The following is a 16,356-nucleotide window of genomic DNA, read 5'->3' as shown; positions in this document are numbered from 1 at the left end:
ATAGATTAGAGAGTTACATAATATATTGATAATATATATGTTGCCATCCAGGCTGACCGTTTGAAAATTACACCCGAAATCCCTCGGATAGTGTAAGGATGCAATACGTTGATAGCACAACCAGCAAAACAAGGGAAAGTTTGAGATCAAATCACTTTAGTGCACTGAAACAAAAAGAAGATATTGTTATTGCGATTTGCGAACCATGTTTTGAATTAGAATGCTTGGTGACCAGGAGCAGGATATCGGACTTACTTGTATAACCACATAATGATTCCCAGAAGAACACACATTAGAGTGATGTCGATGCAGAAATTTCGACTGGACCTCATCTGGAGAGGAAACAAAATTGCATTTCAATATAAGCTAGCAAATTTTCACATAAAGACGAGCTCAATAATCGTGTCAATTACCTCGGTGATAGTTTTCTTCAGCCTTAAGTTAGTGTTTCTCACTTCACTGTTTGCCCTATCCACCTGTATAATAATCATGCCAAGGACAGAACATCTTGTAATGTATTTATTGTTAACATACTTGCAACACTATTTGCGAAAGTAGAACGAAAAATAAAAAGATCGAATTAATAACTATTTTACCTTTGAGTCAATTTCATCCATTAAAGGAACTTGCCGATCCAATTCCTGAACAAGGTTGATGAGAAAAAGAAGAGAAAATGATTATCCTCTTAAAATCCAACATTTCCGAATGGAATTACGAAAGACTAGATTCATAACTAACCTCATTCATATCAAGTGCTAGATTTTTCAAAGTATCTAATCCTTCTGATATGATATCAAGCCCTTCATCCTGCAGATATCAAAATCGGAATCATTCATGAATACAGTAGACCAGCCAGTGAGAATTACCATAAAACAAAATAACTAAGAAACTCAAATCCTTTCTGCTTTAGCATAAAAACAGTAAAATGAAGTAAAGCAGAAATCTGGTGCACCTGTTTCAACTTGCGCATTTCATATTCATTTCGAAACTGACTGGATTCTTCACTATGACTGAAATAATCACTGTCAACAGGTCCTTCTGAGATTGGAATAAATGAAGAAAACACCGTTATTTCATAATCCATACGTCTCAATAAAATGTATTTCGTATCTGCAACGACGATTACCTGGTGAATCAAACTTGATATGCGGATGAGCTGATGTAGCTGCCCATCCTCCGGTATGACTAGCAGCAGATGTAATGCCGTCTGGTATTGCTTGGATTCTTTCTGGCAATGCAAGAACAAGATCTTGACGAATGGCTATGTCTTCCTTTGTTAGACCTTTAGCCTGTTACTGATAGGATTAGCCATATTTGACCGCAATTTTTCGTAACAATGAAGGCTAGTACATAATGCATAAAACACTACTCCCTCCAGTTTCATATATAAGCAAAATTTGACTTTTTAGATTCATTGAAAAAGTATTGTCGTTGAAACCGGAGTAGTACCAAGGAAAGATATAATAATACATCTCCTCAAACATTAGATATCGTATCATACTCGTGCTTACAAAAGTGGCTTATAATAGTAACTTAAAAACAAACCTCACCTTCTTATTAGCGAGCTTACGAAGTTTAGGAACTTCGTCCATCAATCGCCCCTTGGCTCTACGAACCTCAGCATTCCAAGCTGCAGCAACTGCCCTGTTACTCTCCTTAGCAGCAGCCTCAGATTTCTACATTGAAACAACTGAATTAAATTTCAATAACATCATAGGGTCATTATTTTATTTCATCACATAACATCAAAGGGTCATAATTTTCGTTATCATTTTACATTTTGAAGCCAAAATATTCAAACTTTGCATCATCATGCAATTGGGTTTGAGGTAAAAAAAGACTATGAAGCACGGACACTCCTCGAATTACATGTGTCCTGGTGTCATCCAGTGTTTGTGTCTGACACCAACACTTATCATTACATTCAATTATGACACTTTCTCAAATTATTATCAGTGTTGTGTCATGTGTCCAGTATTATGTGTGAGTGTCGTATCTGGTGTCCATATTTGTGCTTCATAGAATAAAGACCAAGAAGATAAAAAAGAGAGGGAGATAAGGGAACAAACAATGAGAGCTTGTTGAATGGTGGAATCAACCACGGCATAGACACGAGCGAATGCGTCATCACCGTAAGCGTTCTGTTCACGCTGTTTGTCAATGTCGTATTTGTCATATTTTTTGCAAACCTCGTCGACACGGAAGAGAATGTCGATGACAGACATTGTGTTTGGTTTTTTTGTTCTCCTCAAAAGGGAAATTGAGAAAAATAAGGAGAAAGTTTTAAGTATGTCTGTGTTTGTGTTAGTAGTTTAGAGTGTTCCATCTCAATTGGAGATCAGGGGTTGAGCGTATAGAACGGGTATGTGAAGTAGTTATTTGTGGACAAGATGACATCGTGGCATGCATGTTCATATTTCTTTCTATTTTATCCTTCTTATTTTCCTAATAGTATTGACTTTCTTAATAACATTGACATGATTAAAAATAATATATATTTGAGATTGAAAAGAGTTTTATTTAGAAAAAAAAATGTGTTGAGAGGGATGTATAGGACATTTGATATATTATTGAGGATTTGAGGTACAAGTTTAAACTCATTTTTTTTATTTATCCACAATTAAAGTGTTTGATTCTTGTGACTAATTTAATTAATAATTAAAGAAAAATCTTCATTTTCATAAAATGAACTATAAGTTTCGACATTAAAATATACTCATTCTCAAATTCTATATTTTTTTTTAAGAAGTCAAAGAAATATGCTATATATTAAAATAAACTTAAGTATAATGAATTTAACAAGAGCTACAAAAAATGTAAGCACATCAACATCCAAGAAACCATCAACATCTTAGACAAGACAATAAATTTAACCACCACATATTCAAATCATAATGACAACTTTTTTTCTAGACTTCAACCACCACCACGATAATCTTTTCACCCTATCTAACATCACCACAAAAAAAAATTTATGAGCAAAATTTTTATTGCTTCTTTCCTTCCTTCCGGAGAATCCAACAACAAGACAATCAAACTGCTCGTAAACATAAATGAACTTCTTTACAATTTTTTTTTTATATTTTAAGTAAAGTTAGAGTACAAAATCATCATACGGATGAAAAGAATATGTTGACACCAAAAAATTACCACTTATCATTTGCAATTAAGATCAATAACCATTATCGCCTCATTAAAATCATCACCATTAAATTCTCTTTACAATGAAAATTAGAGAAAAACTGGTATTTTGTTTAACGCTCTTTTTATATAATATATAATAATAATGGGGAATTGATGAGTGATGACCCACGTATAAATTATTCAAAATTCGTTGGATTTCAAAAAAAACAATTTTAAGCTATTGGGTTTGATCTAGTGATGAAGAATTTTGATAGTACATTATAGATCATGAGTTCGATCTCCAGCTCATTGTAAACCAAAAAAAAAAAAAAACTCTTATGACAATAATTTATTTTGTCGAAAGACTGAAAAGAGCAACTCGTGTGTTTATAAAAATAAAGAGCATGTATAAAAAAAATGATAAAGATTAATTTGTACACTTTTATAAAATAAATGACGAATTAAAAACAATTAAAAAACTAGAGGCACCCGATGTTCTGGTGCACGGTTGGATAGGGGGAAACATGCATGTGTGGACTTGACTGGAGTTTATCCACTTGTGGGATTGACGATTGGAGATTTTACTGTAGGACAGAAAACCCTCAAAGCTGCTTCAAATAAAGTGGTCAAATATGAGAGAGCATGTTCTGTTTATACCTTTCGCATTTGACACTTTTTTGGTTTTCTAGCACAAAAGGCTGCGACTACTTTGAAAAGAGTTTAAAGAGTCATGCTGTTGGATATAAATTTGGTATTTATCAATTAAATATAATTGGTGGGTCTGATTTTTATTACACATGCATAGCAATGTGGTGTCTCCTAGGTATCACGATGTAGTGTTTAATAGTGTTGGTTTTGCGATCCAAAAATGGGTAGCGGCGCAGCTTGTTGCTCGTTTGCCTTTTATTCAAGTGTAATTATTTTGCGTATATATAAATACTATATGTTATAAATAAATAAATAAGATAAAAGATATTTCTTAATTTTATCCCTATTTTTTTTTCTATATAAGTTACAATTTGTTTTTAGATTAGAATTTAATTCATATGTACCGTCGGTCTAAAGTTATTTTGCACATGCGTCCAATAATATACCGACACATCATGTATGGTAATTAAAAACACATGATGTGTCACATTCATTAAATGATTTGGCAACGCGTCATTGAATATATGTGTAAAAAATATTTATACCGACGGTGCACAACAATTAAACTCTTTAGATTATTACATGTCATCAAATCAAATCAAATCAATTTTTAACACAAGTCACAACAACCCTCACTCCCTCCTTCCCGCCACTGCACCGCCGCTCTCTTCCTCCTCACCTCACTCCCTAACTAACTACTTCTAGGGTTAGGGTTTATCTAACCTTTTCTTTTCCCATCCCTTACTATCTCACAACAGAGCGTAATAGACATGAGAGAAATTCAGTTACAACTCAATCAAACTCAGAAGCTCCGTCTCCAGAAAGTTCTAGAAACTCTAGAATCTCAATCTTCAATTCCAAATTCCGATTCTTCAGTCACCATATCCGATTCCATCTCCGTCAACCACGAAGACGGCGTACTCAAGGGACACGGAACCACCGATCATAACGGTGAAGTCGTTGCCACTCTGTGTGGTATTGTTGAGCGTGTTAACAAACTCGTTTATGTTCGCACTTTACGCTCAAGGTAATTTTAATTTCGATTTTTGCTTCTTAATTTGTTCAGTTTTTTCAATTGTTATGTTTTTGTTTGTTAATGGAATCTTGTGATTGAATTTTAGGTATAAACCTGAGGATGGTGATATTGTTATAGGGCGTGTAGTTGAGGTAAAATTTCATAGTTTCAACTGTTTTGTGCATTTGATAATGTTGATATTGTTGATAATGTTTCACTATAGTAATGTTATTGTTTGATGTATTGTGTAGGTTGCTCAAAAATGTTGGAGATTGGATATTAATTGCAGCCAAAATGCTTATCTGATGCTTTCTGCTATGAATATGCCGGACGGTGTACAGGTATTTGCGATTACAGTATCTTTCCAAATGAATAATGTTTAAGAAATTTTATAGTTGGAAGTTATGTCTGAAAGAGGAAAAAATAGAAGAAAAGCAGATTAGTGTGCAGATGAGAATTTAAATGATTTTTTATTACTGTGTGTAATAGAATTGGTAGCGTTGATTAGTTTTTTTGCCGCTTTGTTGCCATAGGATAATGTAATTGTTGAGTGGAAGAATAGGTGAACAAGAGTCATATATGTATTTAGTATAGATTTTATATAAAGTAGTTGCGTATAAGCAGTTCATAATGAGTATTTCAGTTAATGAGTTTTGGATTTGTGATGAATTGATTCTAGGATATTCTGTAACTGTAGAATATGGGAACAGTGCCTTAGGACAGATTTGGGGATTATGTGAAGCTCTTAGTTGCAGGGGCAAGTTCCCCAACATTGATGTTGGTAGGATCGCAAGTTACCTTGTGGGGTCGTACGATCCTGCGATCAATGAACAGCCTTTGATATGTTGTGTCTGAGCTTTACTGTGATTTTGAACCAGCAGAGGTATTGATTATGTTTATAGTAGTAATAATAGTATAAGATTGGGGCTCAAAGTTAAGTCTCAGAAGTGGTGAGGCTGGTTACTGAGAATAGTCTTTATCATGCGAATTAATCCAATGAAATTTAAGGTGCAGTGGGTTGATGGGAAGAGAAACCCCTTGAGACGGTCATCAATAGTGGATGAAATGTGTAGTATACTGAGGGAAAAAAATCATCTGTTTCATACTCCGATTGCGGTTGTCGGAGTTGAGCTGATGGCAGTGGTCGGAGTTGATGATGATGTTTAGGTCTGGTCGAAGTTCAGTTAATAGTTTGTAAGACTTTATTATTGACATGCTTGTGAATTTAAATAAGTATTTCAAGTGTGATTTACGTTTTTTCTTTATCTTACATGTGCTATTTTATATGCATAAATGAGTTTTTTGAGTTTTGTATAATCTGTTACGATTCCAAATTTCCCAATTTTGCATAAATCTCGATTTTAACTACTTTGTTTGCGTCAACTTTTGATTTGATGGTCATCAATGTCTGTTTTCACTTTTCATGAAGTAGTTACAGCTGATTTCAGTTTTCATGAAGTAGTTAAGCTGATTCAGCTGTAACTTTTTATGCTTGCATAAATAAACTGTAATTGTGGTCTAAATAATACTTAAAGTTTAAACTCCAAACAAGGTAATAGAAAAATGTGAGGGGTACAAATGCTGATTTCAAAACAATTATGGTTGTCATCACTTAACAAGTAGTTAAGTCCTTTTGAAATTTTGATAAGCACAAAAATAGGTATCCTACACAACCGCCTTCAGTTTTGTAAGTACTTGATTGGGTTTTTTGCCATTTTTTTTTCTTCGTATATACCATAGCATACTGTTGTATTTCTTTCCAATTAAGCTTGAAATTCACTCATTCAAAAATGTTCTTTCCACTGCTAGAGGCGAAGGACAGCCGTGGATGAGTTAAACATGCGCCGTATCTTTGAGGAGGGAGATGTCATTTGTGTAAGTGCAGTCAAGTTTATTAAAATTTACTTACTTTTATGATGGAAATAATGGTTGACTAGTATCCTAAATTATGTACATGTCCACAGGCTGAAGTTCGACGTTCTCAGCATGATGACATACACCTTCAAGCAAGAAGTCAAAAATATGGAAAGGTTTGTAGTCTTGAAACTTATGAAACATTTCTTTTATCGTCTTGCTTATTATTTCCCCCAAAAAATGATAGTCAGTTATATACAGTTTCCAGTAGGGAATAGTACCAATGGAAACTCTTATTCATATGGGCGTTGTTGCTTACAAATACTCCCTCCGTCCCAAAATATAAGATCTAGTTGACCACTGCACGTATTTCAATGCACAATTTTGATCACTAATATCTTTAATTGTCTATTTGTAAAAATTATAAAAACTTGATATTTTGAAAATACTCATCAACACAAATCAAACAAGATCTCATATGTTAATGTTTACATCTATATGTCATTAAAAAAAAAATACGGTCAATATAAGATTAATGAATAGTATATGTTGAGTATGGTTCATATATGCATCAGGAAGAGGCTGGGGGCGGCCCGGAGCTGAGCTAGCGGCCCGGCCCGGAGTTGAGTATGGTTCATATGGTGCAGGGGTATTTACGTCATTCTATTGATATTATATATACCGCTTGTAACACTGAAACCCTAATTCATTCTTTCATCTAATAGAAACGAGCTGTAGCGAATTCTGCAGCCGGAGACGTACCTAAGGGGAACTCCGTTATCAAACTTCTTGTGTTCTTATTGTTTGCAATTTCGTTATTATTACCTTCTGTTACTATTTGTGCACAACAGTATATTTAGTCAAAGAGGGTCTTATATATTGGGACGGAGGGAGTATAAAACTACGCGGTTTACAACTTCCTGTTTATGATTGAGATGTAATGCAAATATAATCCTGAAATGAGGGGGTAAATACACATTTTGATAGCTATGGCGCTTATAGTAATTTTATGTATGGCGTCTAACTTTGTAATACATTTTAGGTTCTTAAAATTTGTTTCAATTTTACATATTGCAGCTTAATGCTGGTCAACTGCTTACAGTCGCACCGTATTTAGTGAAGAGACAGAAACAGCATTTCCATCATCTGGAGAAGTTTGATGTTGATTTAATACTTGGTTGTAATGGATTCGTATGGGTCGGGGAACACGTTGAAGCCAGAGATGTCATGGTAGAAGATCCAGTGAACCTATCTGATCCACAAGTGTTAATTCCAAATGAAAATTCTGTCAGTCTTGAAGAACAAGATAAAAACTATACGGCACTGGAGACAAGAAATTACATATGCAGAGCTGCTAATGCTGTTAGAGTATTATCCACTTTAGGATTCACTATAACATTGGAAAGCATCAAGGAAGTTATTGATCTAAGCATTTCTGCAAATCTTGATATACACGACATGTTTGGTTCTGAGTTTTGTGTTCTGGTTGCCGAAAAAGAGGCAGAAAGGAGAAGCTCAAGTAAAAGGAAGCGGTAGATTGTGAAACTGAACTAATATTTTAAAAATCAAATTGAACTAAACCGGAAATCCTCCGATTCTTTAGTTGGTTTGATTTCAATTACATTGTAATTTGGTTGAATCGGATAAAATCCATTCAATCATTGTCTAACTACAGTTGGTTTAACCCATTTTGATTTTTTACATTTACATATATATTATAATTTTTAAATTTATTTATTTGTTATCCAATTTGACCACAAATGAACCATTTTAATCATGACTTGATGATGTTATTGGTCTGATCATTGGTACAATTTTTAAAAAGGTAATTTTTAGAATTGAGGATTAAAATATTACTTTGTAAATAAAGACTAAAAATATGTTTTTATTTGTTTTCCGTAGATAATAGATGCAACTCTATTTGAGGTATTGTTTGATATTAAATGTGAAAACATTTTTCACCTAGGATTCCAACATGATTTGCCATGTTAGTATTATTAACCGGAAAATATTACTTATTACCGGTGAATTTATTTGGTAAGTAATTTAATTTTTCAGGAATATTTTTAAAGAGTTTAATTGTTGTGGATTTTTAGTGTAAAGATTTTTTACACATGCATCTAATGATGTGTTGCCATATCATTTAATGAATGTGACACATCATGTGTTTTTAAATATCATACATGATATGTTGGTATATTACTGGACGTATGTGTAAAATAACATTTCACTGACGGTGCATATAAATTAAATTCATTGAGTGGAGGAGCTATGAGTGGTGCATCCCTTATTTTTCAAATTGGATCTCTCCTTTCATTTTCTCTGCATCTTTCTCTTTTCTCTCTATCTTTTTAATTTTATCCTCTCTCATGATTAATTTATTATTTTTGAATGAAGAGGGGATTAAAAATTAAGACAGATAGAGAGAAAAAGTAGATATATATGGAGAAATTGAGAATGAAAGGATCAAACTCCCTAATTTTATGAGAATGTAAAATTCTCACCCTTTAACATTCAAACAAAAAGTGAAAAGGTTGTGTATGTTTCTTGGAATACAAAGTATTTGTGCATAATTTATACACTTGAATCAAATAATGTACCAACAAAAAAAAACACTTGAATCAAACATGATAAATTGAAGATTTTCAAAGTCACATTTCTATACGTTTTAACGCAACAAAACTAAGCAAGCAACCAACCACATAAAACTATTTGAAATGGATGGAGTTGTGTCACCGCCACATTATTAATGAGTATGCATAATCTAGCTGCATGCATTAATTAAATTAAACTTATGGATTAAATGGAACCTCATCAAACAACTACTCCGTCTTTGCAATGTTCTATTTTATAGATTCAACTAAATTCAAAGAAATCATTGATCAACACATAATCAGAAAATGATTAACAAAATAACGCAACAAAATTAACGAAGCAAATTGCGATTCAACTTAAACCAAACATAGATCAGTGAAATTAAGCATTAGAAAGATTCACAAAATAAACAAAACGCAAGTTTCTAATTATGCAAAACAAAGAAACCAAAACAAACCACTATGATCATCAAAGATCAATCAAGATCCAAAACCTAAACTATCAGATTCAGATCTTGAAATCAAACACCACCGCCAGATTTGTAACGGTAAAGCTTCCCGAACACATGAAGAGCGGTAACAAAACCGATGAAGCAGAGACTCATAACTAGCACAACCGTAGGTGATATCTTCAAACCTGGAGCATCGTCGGTGTAGAATCTCAGCATGTTACTACCTCCGCTGGATCCAGCTCCGACGCTGGAAGTAGTGTTTCCGGAAGTGAGACGGCGACGGCGCATGCCGGCGGTTGCAGCAGCAGAGCCGCGAGGAGCAGCGAGTCCTCCTCCAGCTGGACGGGAGGCGGTTGAAGTTGATGATTGAGATTGAGATGCACCTTTAGCCATGTTGGAGGAGTGGGAGAAGAAACCTGAGAAAGAGAATTGAAATTGAAAGGAAAGTGGGTGAAAATAGACTTTAGAGGAAGAAGTAGTTGAAGAAGGGATCCCGATTCTATACGCTACTTCACGAAGTTACGCGCAATAGGTAACCTCAGTCTCAGATTTATGATCAGACAGCTCTAAATTAAACACTTTGATTTAACCGTTTAACATAATTTTTATCTTATTTATTTTTTATGCGATGATTTATATGCTTTCTGGCCTTATTTGTAAGCAAAATTGTTGTATTTACTAAACTATCATTTATAATATATTAAATTTGCATTGAAAATATGCAATCATCTTAAAAAGTGGACAATTAATCAGGAGTATTTTAGGAACAATAACATTTAATATAGTTGAAGACCACGGTAATAGCTGCAACTTAAGAGTGGTACTCCCTCCGGCTTATTTATAGTCAAATTTATCACATTTCACACTTATTAAAAAAATTATTATTTTTACTAAACTACCTCTTATTTTGTTAGCACCAGGTGCATTGATCTTTTGAAGAAAGTTCAAAGTGTCTTGCATAACAACGTTGTCTATCCTCTATGGATGTAGATTCAAAATGATTGGTTTAGTCATTCAGAAATGATTAACATAGTGCAATTTGTTATCTGTTTATCTTGCATTCATGTGTAAAAGAATGATATTGATTAAAAAAAAAAGTTATATAATCAAATTTTAAAATAGACAAATTATACTTGTGAATCAACAAAAATTGAGAATAGCTTATAAAAAAAAAATAGAGAATAGAAAATACATTTAAAGTTACTTTTACTAATACCCTTTATTTTCAATACATAAAAGCATAAAACAAAAATTATTTATTATTTTCAATTTGATAAAAAGATGAAAAATACATAATATAAGAGCAACTTCATCTATCCAACATTTCTAAAAAAATCAAACAATATTACAAGCCCTATACAAGCCGAATGACACAAAAATGTACATGTACATCCGAAGTGATATTGCTCTCAAAAAAAAAATCCATAGTCTCCAAAGAACTATACAAGCCCTACCATGACCATCATCACAAAAGTTGTTATAATTGATTTGAATTTTTTTTGTTGATGAAAAACTTTGAAATATGTTCTTTAGACCTTTTCATATATTCATAGGTGATAGATCCCTTAAAATTATCCTTTTTATATTAGAGGGTGTTTGAACACATGAGGGCATCAATCTTTGTGTTGTTGGGCATCATCAATCTCAGCTTGATTTGCTGCCATTTTAGAAAATGAAAATTCATCACTGTGTTGTTGGACATCAATCTCAACTTGAGCCAGAATCGAGCCCATAGAAACAGGCTTGGGCTCAATGACATCTTGTTGTTGATCATGGGCCAAGTGACCCATTTCCATTTCAAGAAAACGAATTGAGTTGGAAGAAGCAACATTGGGCTCAACCTTGTGGTGGTGCGAGTTGGAAGGTGAGGGTGAATATGACTCATATGGGGTATCAAAGTTGATTCTTGTTGGTGTGTCCATTTCGTTGCGGTAATGACGAAGGATTTGGGCCGGGGACATTGAATGGGCCGGAGTTATTGATAATGGGCTTTGATGCCCAGATTCACGGTTCTGCTTTACGTGCTTCCTTGCGGTGTGGTGCCAATTCCTTAGAGCTGTGGCTACTTTATCGTTGAATATTGTTGGTTTCATGGTTGAACCCATCTGATTTAAATAAATAAATAAATAAATAAAAGAAGAAGATATTTATTTAATAGTTGAAAATGAAAAGGGGTTAGTATAACTAAATATAAGTGAAAAGAAAATAGCCAAATTTATCATGGACTAGAACATAATGTGACATTTTAGTCAAAAGTATCATAAGTATGTCTTCCATAATTATAATGCATGTCAATACTATTTTTAGCGGCATGTATATGAATATTTATTTCACTTCATTCTTATACATAGAAAATGAGACTCCCTATTTTTACTGTCATTTTAAATCATTATATTATATAACGAAAAGTAATAGAAATATAGTATTAAGTTAAGGGCGGATCTCCTTTAAGACCGGGGTAGCCATGACCCGCCCAAACTCCCAAGTTTTTCATTTTTCATATGTATATAAACATATTTTATATTATAGTATGAGATCTCATTATAGTATATATTACCTGTGTCACGAGAGCATAGAGAGGAAGAGTCACATAGCTGCAAAGAATTTGAACGAAGATTCTGCCAAATCATCCAAGTTAATTTAATTGCATACAATAAACTTGATACTAATATTGACACATATATTTTTTTTGTACATATTTTTAATGCAAGTTAAAAGGGAATGAATGGGTGTATATAATATATTATGAGACTCACCCCATGGAAATTCTAATGGCCACACCATCCTTATGTGAATTGTAACAGGATGTCAACCCAAATTGAAGCTAGAAAAAAAATCAAACAATTCAAAAATATGAGTTTCATGATTTCATCATTGCTAATAGCCTATAAGTGCATAATCAAATAACTCAGTTGGTAGGGATATTGCATGTAATATGTAGAGATTGAGGTTCGAACTCTGATATACTCACTTATTTGACTCGAGTTGATAGTCAAATTCTGGTGGGGACATTGCATAGTAAAATTCTAATCACTAGCCTATTTGATTAAAAAAAAATACTATACTATATGATTGTTATAAAAAAAAACTATATTATATGAATTTTTATATGGAGTACTTACTGCAGTCCATGAAAAGAAAGCAAGCTGGAAGGAATTCTGTTTCAATAAATGTACAAATAATAACACACAAGAGACTTTGGTTAGTCACTGTATTTATTTAATATTTAAAATTAAATTGAAGTTATTGCTTAATTTAATTACCTGAAAAAGCACAAAATTAATAAGGAAGAGAATAAATCTAGGTTTGTTAAACCAAAAGAGGTCATCACCAGGTTGCACCACTGGCTCACCCTTTACAACCATTCCTTGTTTATGAATTCTAAGACCCATTTGAGTTATTATAACTTGCAGCTTTGTTCCAACTAATAGGACAACCTACAATTTTGGGACATCAAATTATTTTATTTTTTTTATATTTTATTCAAACAAAAATATCATTAATTAACAACAATCTCTATTTAATGTAATACTAATTTAGTTTATACGCTATGGCATTGCATGTACTTACAATCAAAGGAACAAATGGTAGCCAAAGATAAGAGTGCCACCCTGTCAGATCATTAAAAACGTTTTGACTTTTATTAGAATCTTGTTGAGTCACACGTACATAATTAGTTGTGATATTCCGATAGTATAAAACTTTTTAAAACTTTAACAATGCATATGAAAACTAAACTATAATAATAATGTGTGAAATTTTTGACCTTAATTATGAGTTATTATAAGATGTACAATTTGCTAATTACCATGAGTATGGAACAGGAGGAAGAACACTGTGATGAACCAGATTGGAGGACTAAAAAAAATTAAGAGAGGAGTCAATACTTGATAAATAATGTATTAAATTTCTAAATAAAAAATCATAAAAGGAAAAGAAGGGAAAAAAGACATAAAGTAGAATAACCTGATTCCTACAACAACTTTGAAGTCTTCTTCCAAACACCTTTTGATATATTGTCTAAAGTCAAATTTCTCATGACTTTGAGGTGCCAAATGTGCCTATAATTATAAGATAATAATAATAATAATGTCGAATTTAGTTAAATAAATTTCATAACAAACAAGTATTATTAATGGAGATTAATTGCTACGCATTGACGGTGTAAAATATTTTTACACATGCATTCAACTAAATCACATTATAGTGTCACTTTTATAGATTTGTTCGTGAAATATCTCAACAAATATCTACATGTCGTGATTTGATTGAATGTACGTGTCAAAAAAGTTTTACACTATCAGTATATATACAAATTAAATCCTTATTAATGAATACTACTAACTAAAGAAATTCACTGGGTTTAACATAGTAATCAGGAGTTTGGGTATTAAGAATAAGATCTTAAGTTCGATCATCATTGACGAGAAAAATACTGCTAACTAAAGAAATGATAGAAATTGGTAGGGGTAATATTAATTACCATAATAAATCCATGCCTTAAGGTCAAGTAATCCACTTCAGGAACCGACCTTACAAATTGCCTGAAGAAACAAACCTGCAAAATGCAATTAAGTATAACAAACACAATAATTTATTTAGTAAAATATAATTAGTATTATAATTTATAAAATGATGAAAATGCTCAAAAATGAGTTTCACTTAGACTTACAATCCAAATGAGGACAGGATTTTTAGTCCAGAAACTCAAGTGTCTTTTTCCAAATGAAGTCTCACTAGCAAATCTGAATCTTTCAGGATCTGTCATACACAAATAATGCACCAAATATATCATGTGAGTTCCCCTAACATATATATAAAATTATTTATATACAACATTAATTAATAATTAATTAGCACTTTCTTTAACACATTCCTTCATAATAGTAATTTGGCAAAATTCATAGCAGATGTGTCTGACTAACCATGTGAAAATTGGTACTCGGGTGTCTTGGTTTCTTCTTCCCATCTTTTCCACCTTCTCATCTATTGAGTTATAATTAATCAATTTATGTATCAAAGAGATAAATAAATCATATAGTATAATTATAATAATTAAATAAATATTAAATTGCATTTTTTCTCTCTAACTTTTACAACCTTGTGATTTTGGCAACATAACTTTCCTAATAACATTTTTGGCCCGCTCATTTGTAAAAAGCTGACCCCACTGATTTTGACCAAATCAACGCACACATGAACAATAACTCGCATGTCACGCCAACATGTCTTGGCACATGGACAACGACTCACGTGACACGTCAACATATGTGGCAAGACATACTACGTGACAAGTGAGTAACTATTCACATCTGTGTTGAATTAGTCAAAATCGGTAGATGGTTAGCTTTTTACAAAAGTGACTAAAGTTAAAGAGTCAAAAATGATATTATGAAAGTTATGAGGCTGAAATCTCGAGTTTATGAAAGTTAGGCTAAAAATATAATTTAACCTTAAATAAAAAGTAGTAAAAGATGTGTTTATACCTTTGCTCTGCCTAAAGCCAGAGTAAGTATGCAACAAACGACATGAAAAACAGCCAACACAAAGATAAATATATGTAGTTGATGAATACCATCTGCTGACACAAACGCTACTTTTCCCTCAGCTTCACATTTATCACTTCCTCCACCAGCCAATATACGCCGGGGATTTGCTAGTAATCTCCGGCGACCACCGGCTTCGTGGTCTTCTTCTTCATCTACATTATTGTTACAAGGATGCCATGTAGCTGCAACCTTTTCTGATATACATATCTTTGATATCAAACCTTCTCCAACTGTTAGGAGTAATGATATGAATCCCAATAACATTAACTCTGCAATTAACACACATAAAATGTTCAATACATAATAATACTATAACTTTTTCAAATTTTATGGATGTGGTTTTCTACAAAGCACAAACATTCCTTGAATTAGGTGTGTTCTAATGTCGAACACGCGTCAGCGTCCAATAGCAACACAAAACCGACACTTATAATTATTTCACTTTTTTAAAATATTATCGGTGTCGACGTGTCAATGTTCATATCGTGTCTGGTATCCGTATCTTTGTCCGTGTTTCATAGATTTCTAGGATGATTCATTTTGTCATTCAGAAAAGGTTAACATAGCGACGTAGTTCGTTGCCCGTTTATCTACTATTATTTTGAATTAAAAAAAAAATGATTCAAATTTCATACCTGATTTGATTTTTTCAAGTGACTCGTATAAGGCACTTTTATGCTTCTTCTTCATCCACTGCTCACATGCACAATTTTTTTTTATGGAACATGCACAAATTAAATAAATATATTGTCGATGTATATAAATTAAATAATTTAAATGTACAATTATATGTGTGCATGTATACCTTTCCTATGATGTGGAAGATGTGTTCAATGATTATAGATATAGAAAGTAAAACAAAGCAAACAACTGCAACTGCCCAAGTAGGTGTTTCAGTTAAGCTTCTTCCTCCACCTCCTGCCATGGTTAATTAATTTGCTTCTTAATTAATTATGTTGCAAGCAATTTTAACAAATTGTATGTACTTGTTAATTTTGAGGCATAATAATAAATATATAGATGATAAGTTAATGATGAGTGGAGGTTGTTTAGAGGAGTCTATGTTCTAATATAATATTGGATGAGAAATTGAGATTTGGACAAAAAATGGGATTTCATTT

General features: G+C 32.7%; 4 protein-coding genes across 4 annotated transcripts; 1 reads left to right on the top strand and 3 right to left on the bottom strand.

The window, feature by feature from the left end:
- Positions 1 to 251: 251 nt before the first annotated feature.
- LOC123896616 (syntaxin-71-like) lies at positions 252 to 2,291 on the bottom strand. The gene is made up of 8 exons (XM_045946986.1): positions 2,070 to 2,291; positions 1,551 to 1,676; positions 1,127 to 1,289; positions 953 to 1,038; positions 739 to 807; positions 597 to 641; positions 414 to 476; positions 252 to 332 (listed from the first exon to the last, which is right to left on the bottom strand). The coding sequence occupies exons 1-8, from the start codon at positions 2,223 to 2,225 to the stop codon at positions 252 to 254; spliced, it is 789 nt and encodes a 262-aa protein (XP_045802942.1). The 5' UTR covers positions 2,226 to 2,291.
- A 2,080-nt stretch (positions 2,292 to 4,371) lies between these two features.
- LOC123899994 (exosome complex component RRP4 homolog) lies at positions 4,372 to 8,384 on the top strand. Its single transcript, XM_045951274.1, has 6 exons — positions 4,372 to 4,798; positions 4,893 to 4,938; positions 5,038 to 5,127; positions 6,596 to 6,661; positions 6,751 to 6,816; positions 7,718 to 8,384. Exons 1-6 carry the CDS (start codon positions 4,542 to 4,544, stop codon positions 8,174 to 8,176), a joined length of 984 nt encoding a protein of 327 aa, XP_045807230.1. The 5' UTR covers positions 4,372 to 4,541; the 3' UTR covers positions 8,177 to 8,384.
- Positions 8,385 to 9,566: 1,182 nt separating this feature from the next.
- On the bottom strand, positions 9,567 to 10,197 carry LOC123897895 (protein transport protein Sec61 subunit beta-like). The gene has a single exon (XM_045948712.1). The coding sequence runs from the start codon at positions 10,077 to 10,079 to the stop codon at positions 9,756 to 9,758; it is 324 nt and encodes a 107-aa protein (XP_045804668.1). The 5' UTR covers positions 10,080 to 10,197; the 3' UTR covers positions 9,567 to 9,755.
- A 1,023-nt stretch (positions 10,198 to 11,220) lies between these two features.
- LOC123898480 (MLO-like protein 6) lies at positions 11,221 to 16,206 on the bottom strand. Its single transcript, XM_045949448.1, has 14 exons — positions 16,041 to 16,206; positions 15,871 to 15,928; positions 15,173 to 15,504; positions 14,612 to 14,672; positions 14,359 to 14,447; positions 14,170 to 14,244; positions 13,653 to 13,747; positions 13,495 to 13,544; positions 13,257 to 13,297; positions 12,950 to 13,123; positions 12,809 to 12,844; positions 12,443 to 12,510; positions 12,244 to 12,304; positions 11,221 to 11,791 (listed from the first exon to the last, which is right to left on the bottom strand). The coding sequence occupies exons 1-14, from the start codon at positions 16,158 to 16,160 to the stop codon at positions 11,300 to 11,302; spliced, it is 1,752 nt and encodes a 583-aa protein (XP_045805404.1). The 5' UTR covers positions 16,161 to 16,206; the 3' UTR covers positions 11,221 to 11,299.
- Between the last annotated feature and the right edge of the window lie 150 nt (positions 16,207 to 16,356).

The sequence above is a fragment of the Trifolium pratense genome, linkage group LG7, assembly GCF_020283565.1.
Source record: "Trifolium pratense cultivar HEN17-A07 linkage group LG7, ARS_RC_1.1, whole genome shotgun sequence".
NCBI lineage: Eukaryota > Viridiplantae > Streptophyta > Magnoliopsida > Fabales > Fabaceae > Trifolium > Trifolium pratense.
The sequence above is the reverse complement of the archived record's forward strand: the minus strand, read 5'-3'. Positions and strand labels throughout refer to the sequence as shown.

What these genes read in the sequence shown, in the direction of transcription:
- LOC123896616 (XM_045946986.1), bottom strand. Translation starts at nt 2,225, where the DNA reads ATGTCTGTCATCGACATTCTCTTCCGTGTCGACGAGGTTTGCAAAAAA. An exon ending in GTAAGCTCGCTAATAAGAAG is followed by an intron (nt 1,290 to 1,550) that starts GTGAGGTTTGTT and finishes TATCAGTAACAG; the next exon opens with GCTAAAGGTCTAACAAAGGA. An exon ending in TATCAAGTTTGATTCACCAG is followed by an intron (nt 1,039 to 1,126) that starts GTAATCGTCGTT and finishes TTCCAATCTCAG; the next exon opens with AAGGACCTGTTGACAGTGAT.
- LOC123899994 (XM_045951274.1), top strand. Translation starts at nt 4,542, where the DNA reads ATGAGAGAAATTCAGTTACAACTCAATCAAACTCAGAAGCTCCGTCTC. An exon ending in GTTCGCACTTTACGCTCAAG is followed by an intron (nt 4,799 to 4,892) that starts GTAATTTTAATT and finishes ATTGAATTTTAG; the next exon opens with GTATAAACCTGAGGATGGTG. An exon ending in TTATAGGGCGTGTAGTTGAG is followed by an intron (nt 4,939 to 5,037) that starts GTAAAATTTCAT and finishes TGTATTGTGTAG; the next exon opens with GTTGCTCAAAAATGTTGGAG.
- LOC123897895 (XM_045948712.1), bottom strand. Translation starts at nt 10,079, where the DNA reads ATGGCTAAAGGTGCATCTCAATCTCAATCATCAACTTCAACCGCCTCC.
- LOC123898480 (XM_045949448.1), bottom strand. Translation starts at nt 16,160, where the DNA reads ATGGCAGGAGGTGGAGGAAGAAGCTTAACTGAAACACCTACTTGGGCA. An exon ending in CCTCCTGTTCCATACTCATG is followed by an intron (nt 13,298 to 13,494) that starts GTAATTAGCAAA and finishes ATGATCTGACAG; the next exon opens with GGTGGCACTCTTATCTTTGG. An exon ending in TCTATGCTCTCGTGACACAG is followed by an intron (nt 11,792 to 12,243) that starts GTAATATATACT and finishes TATTTAAATCAG; the next exon opens with ATGGGTTCAACCATGAAACC.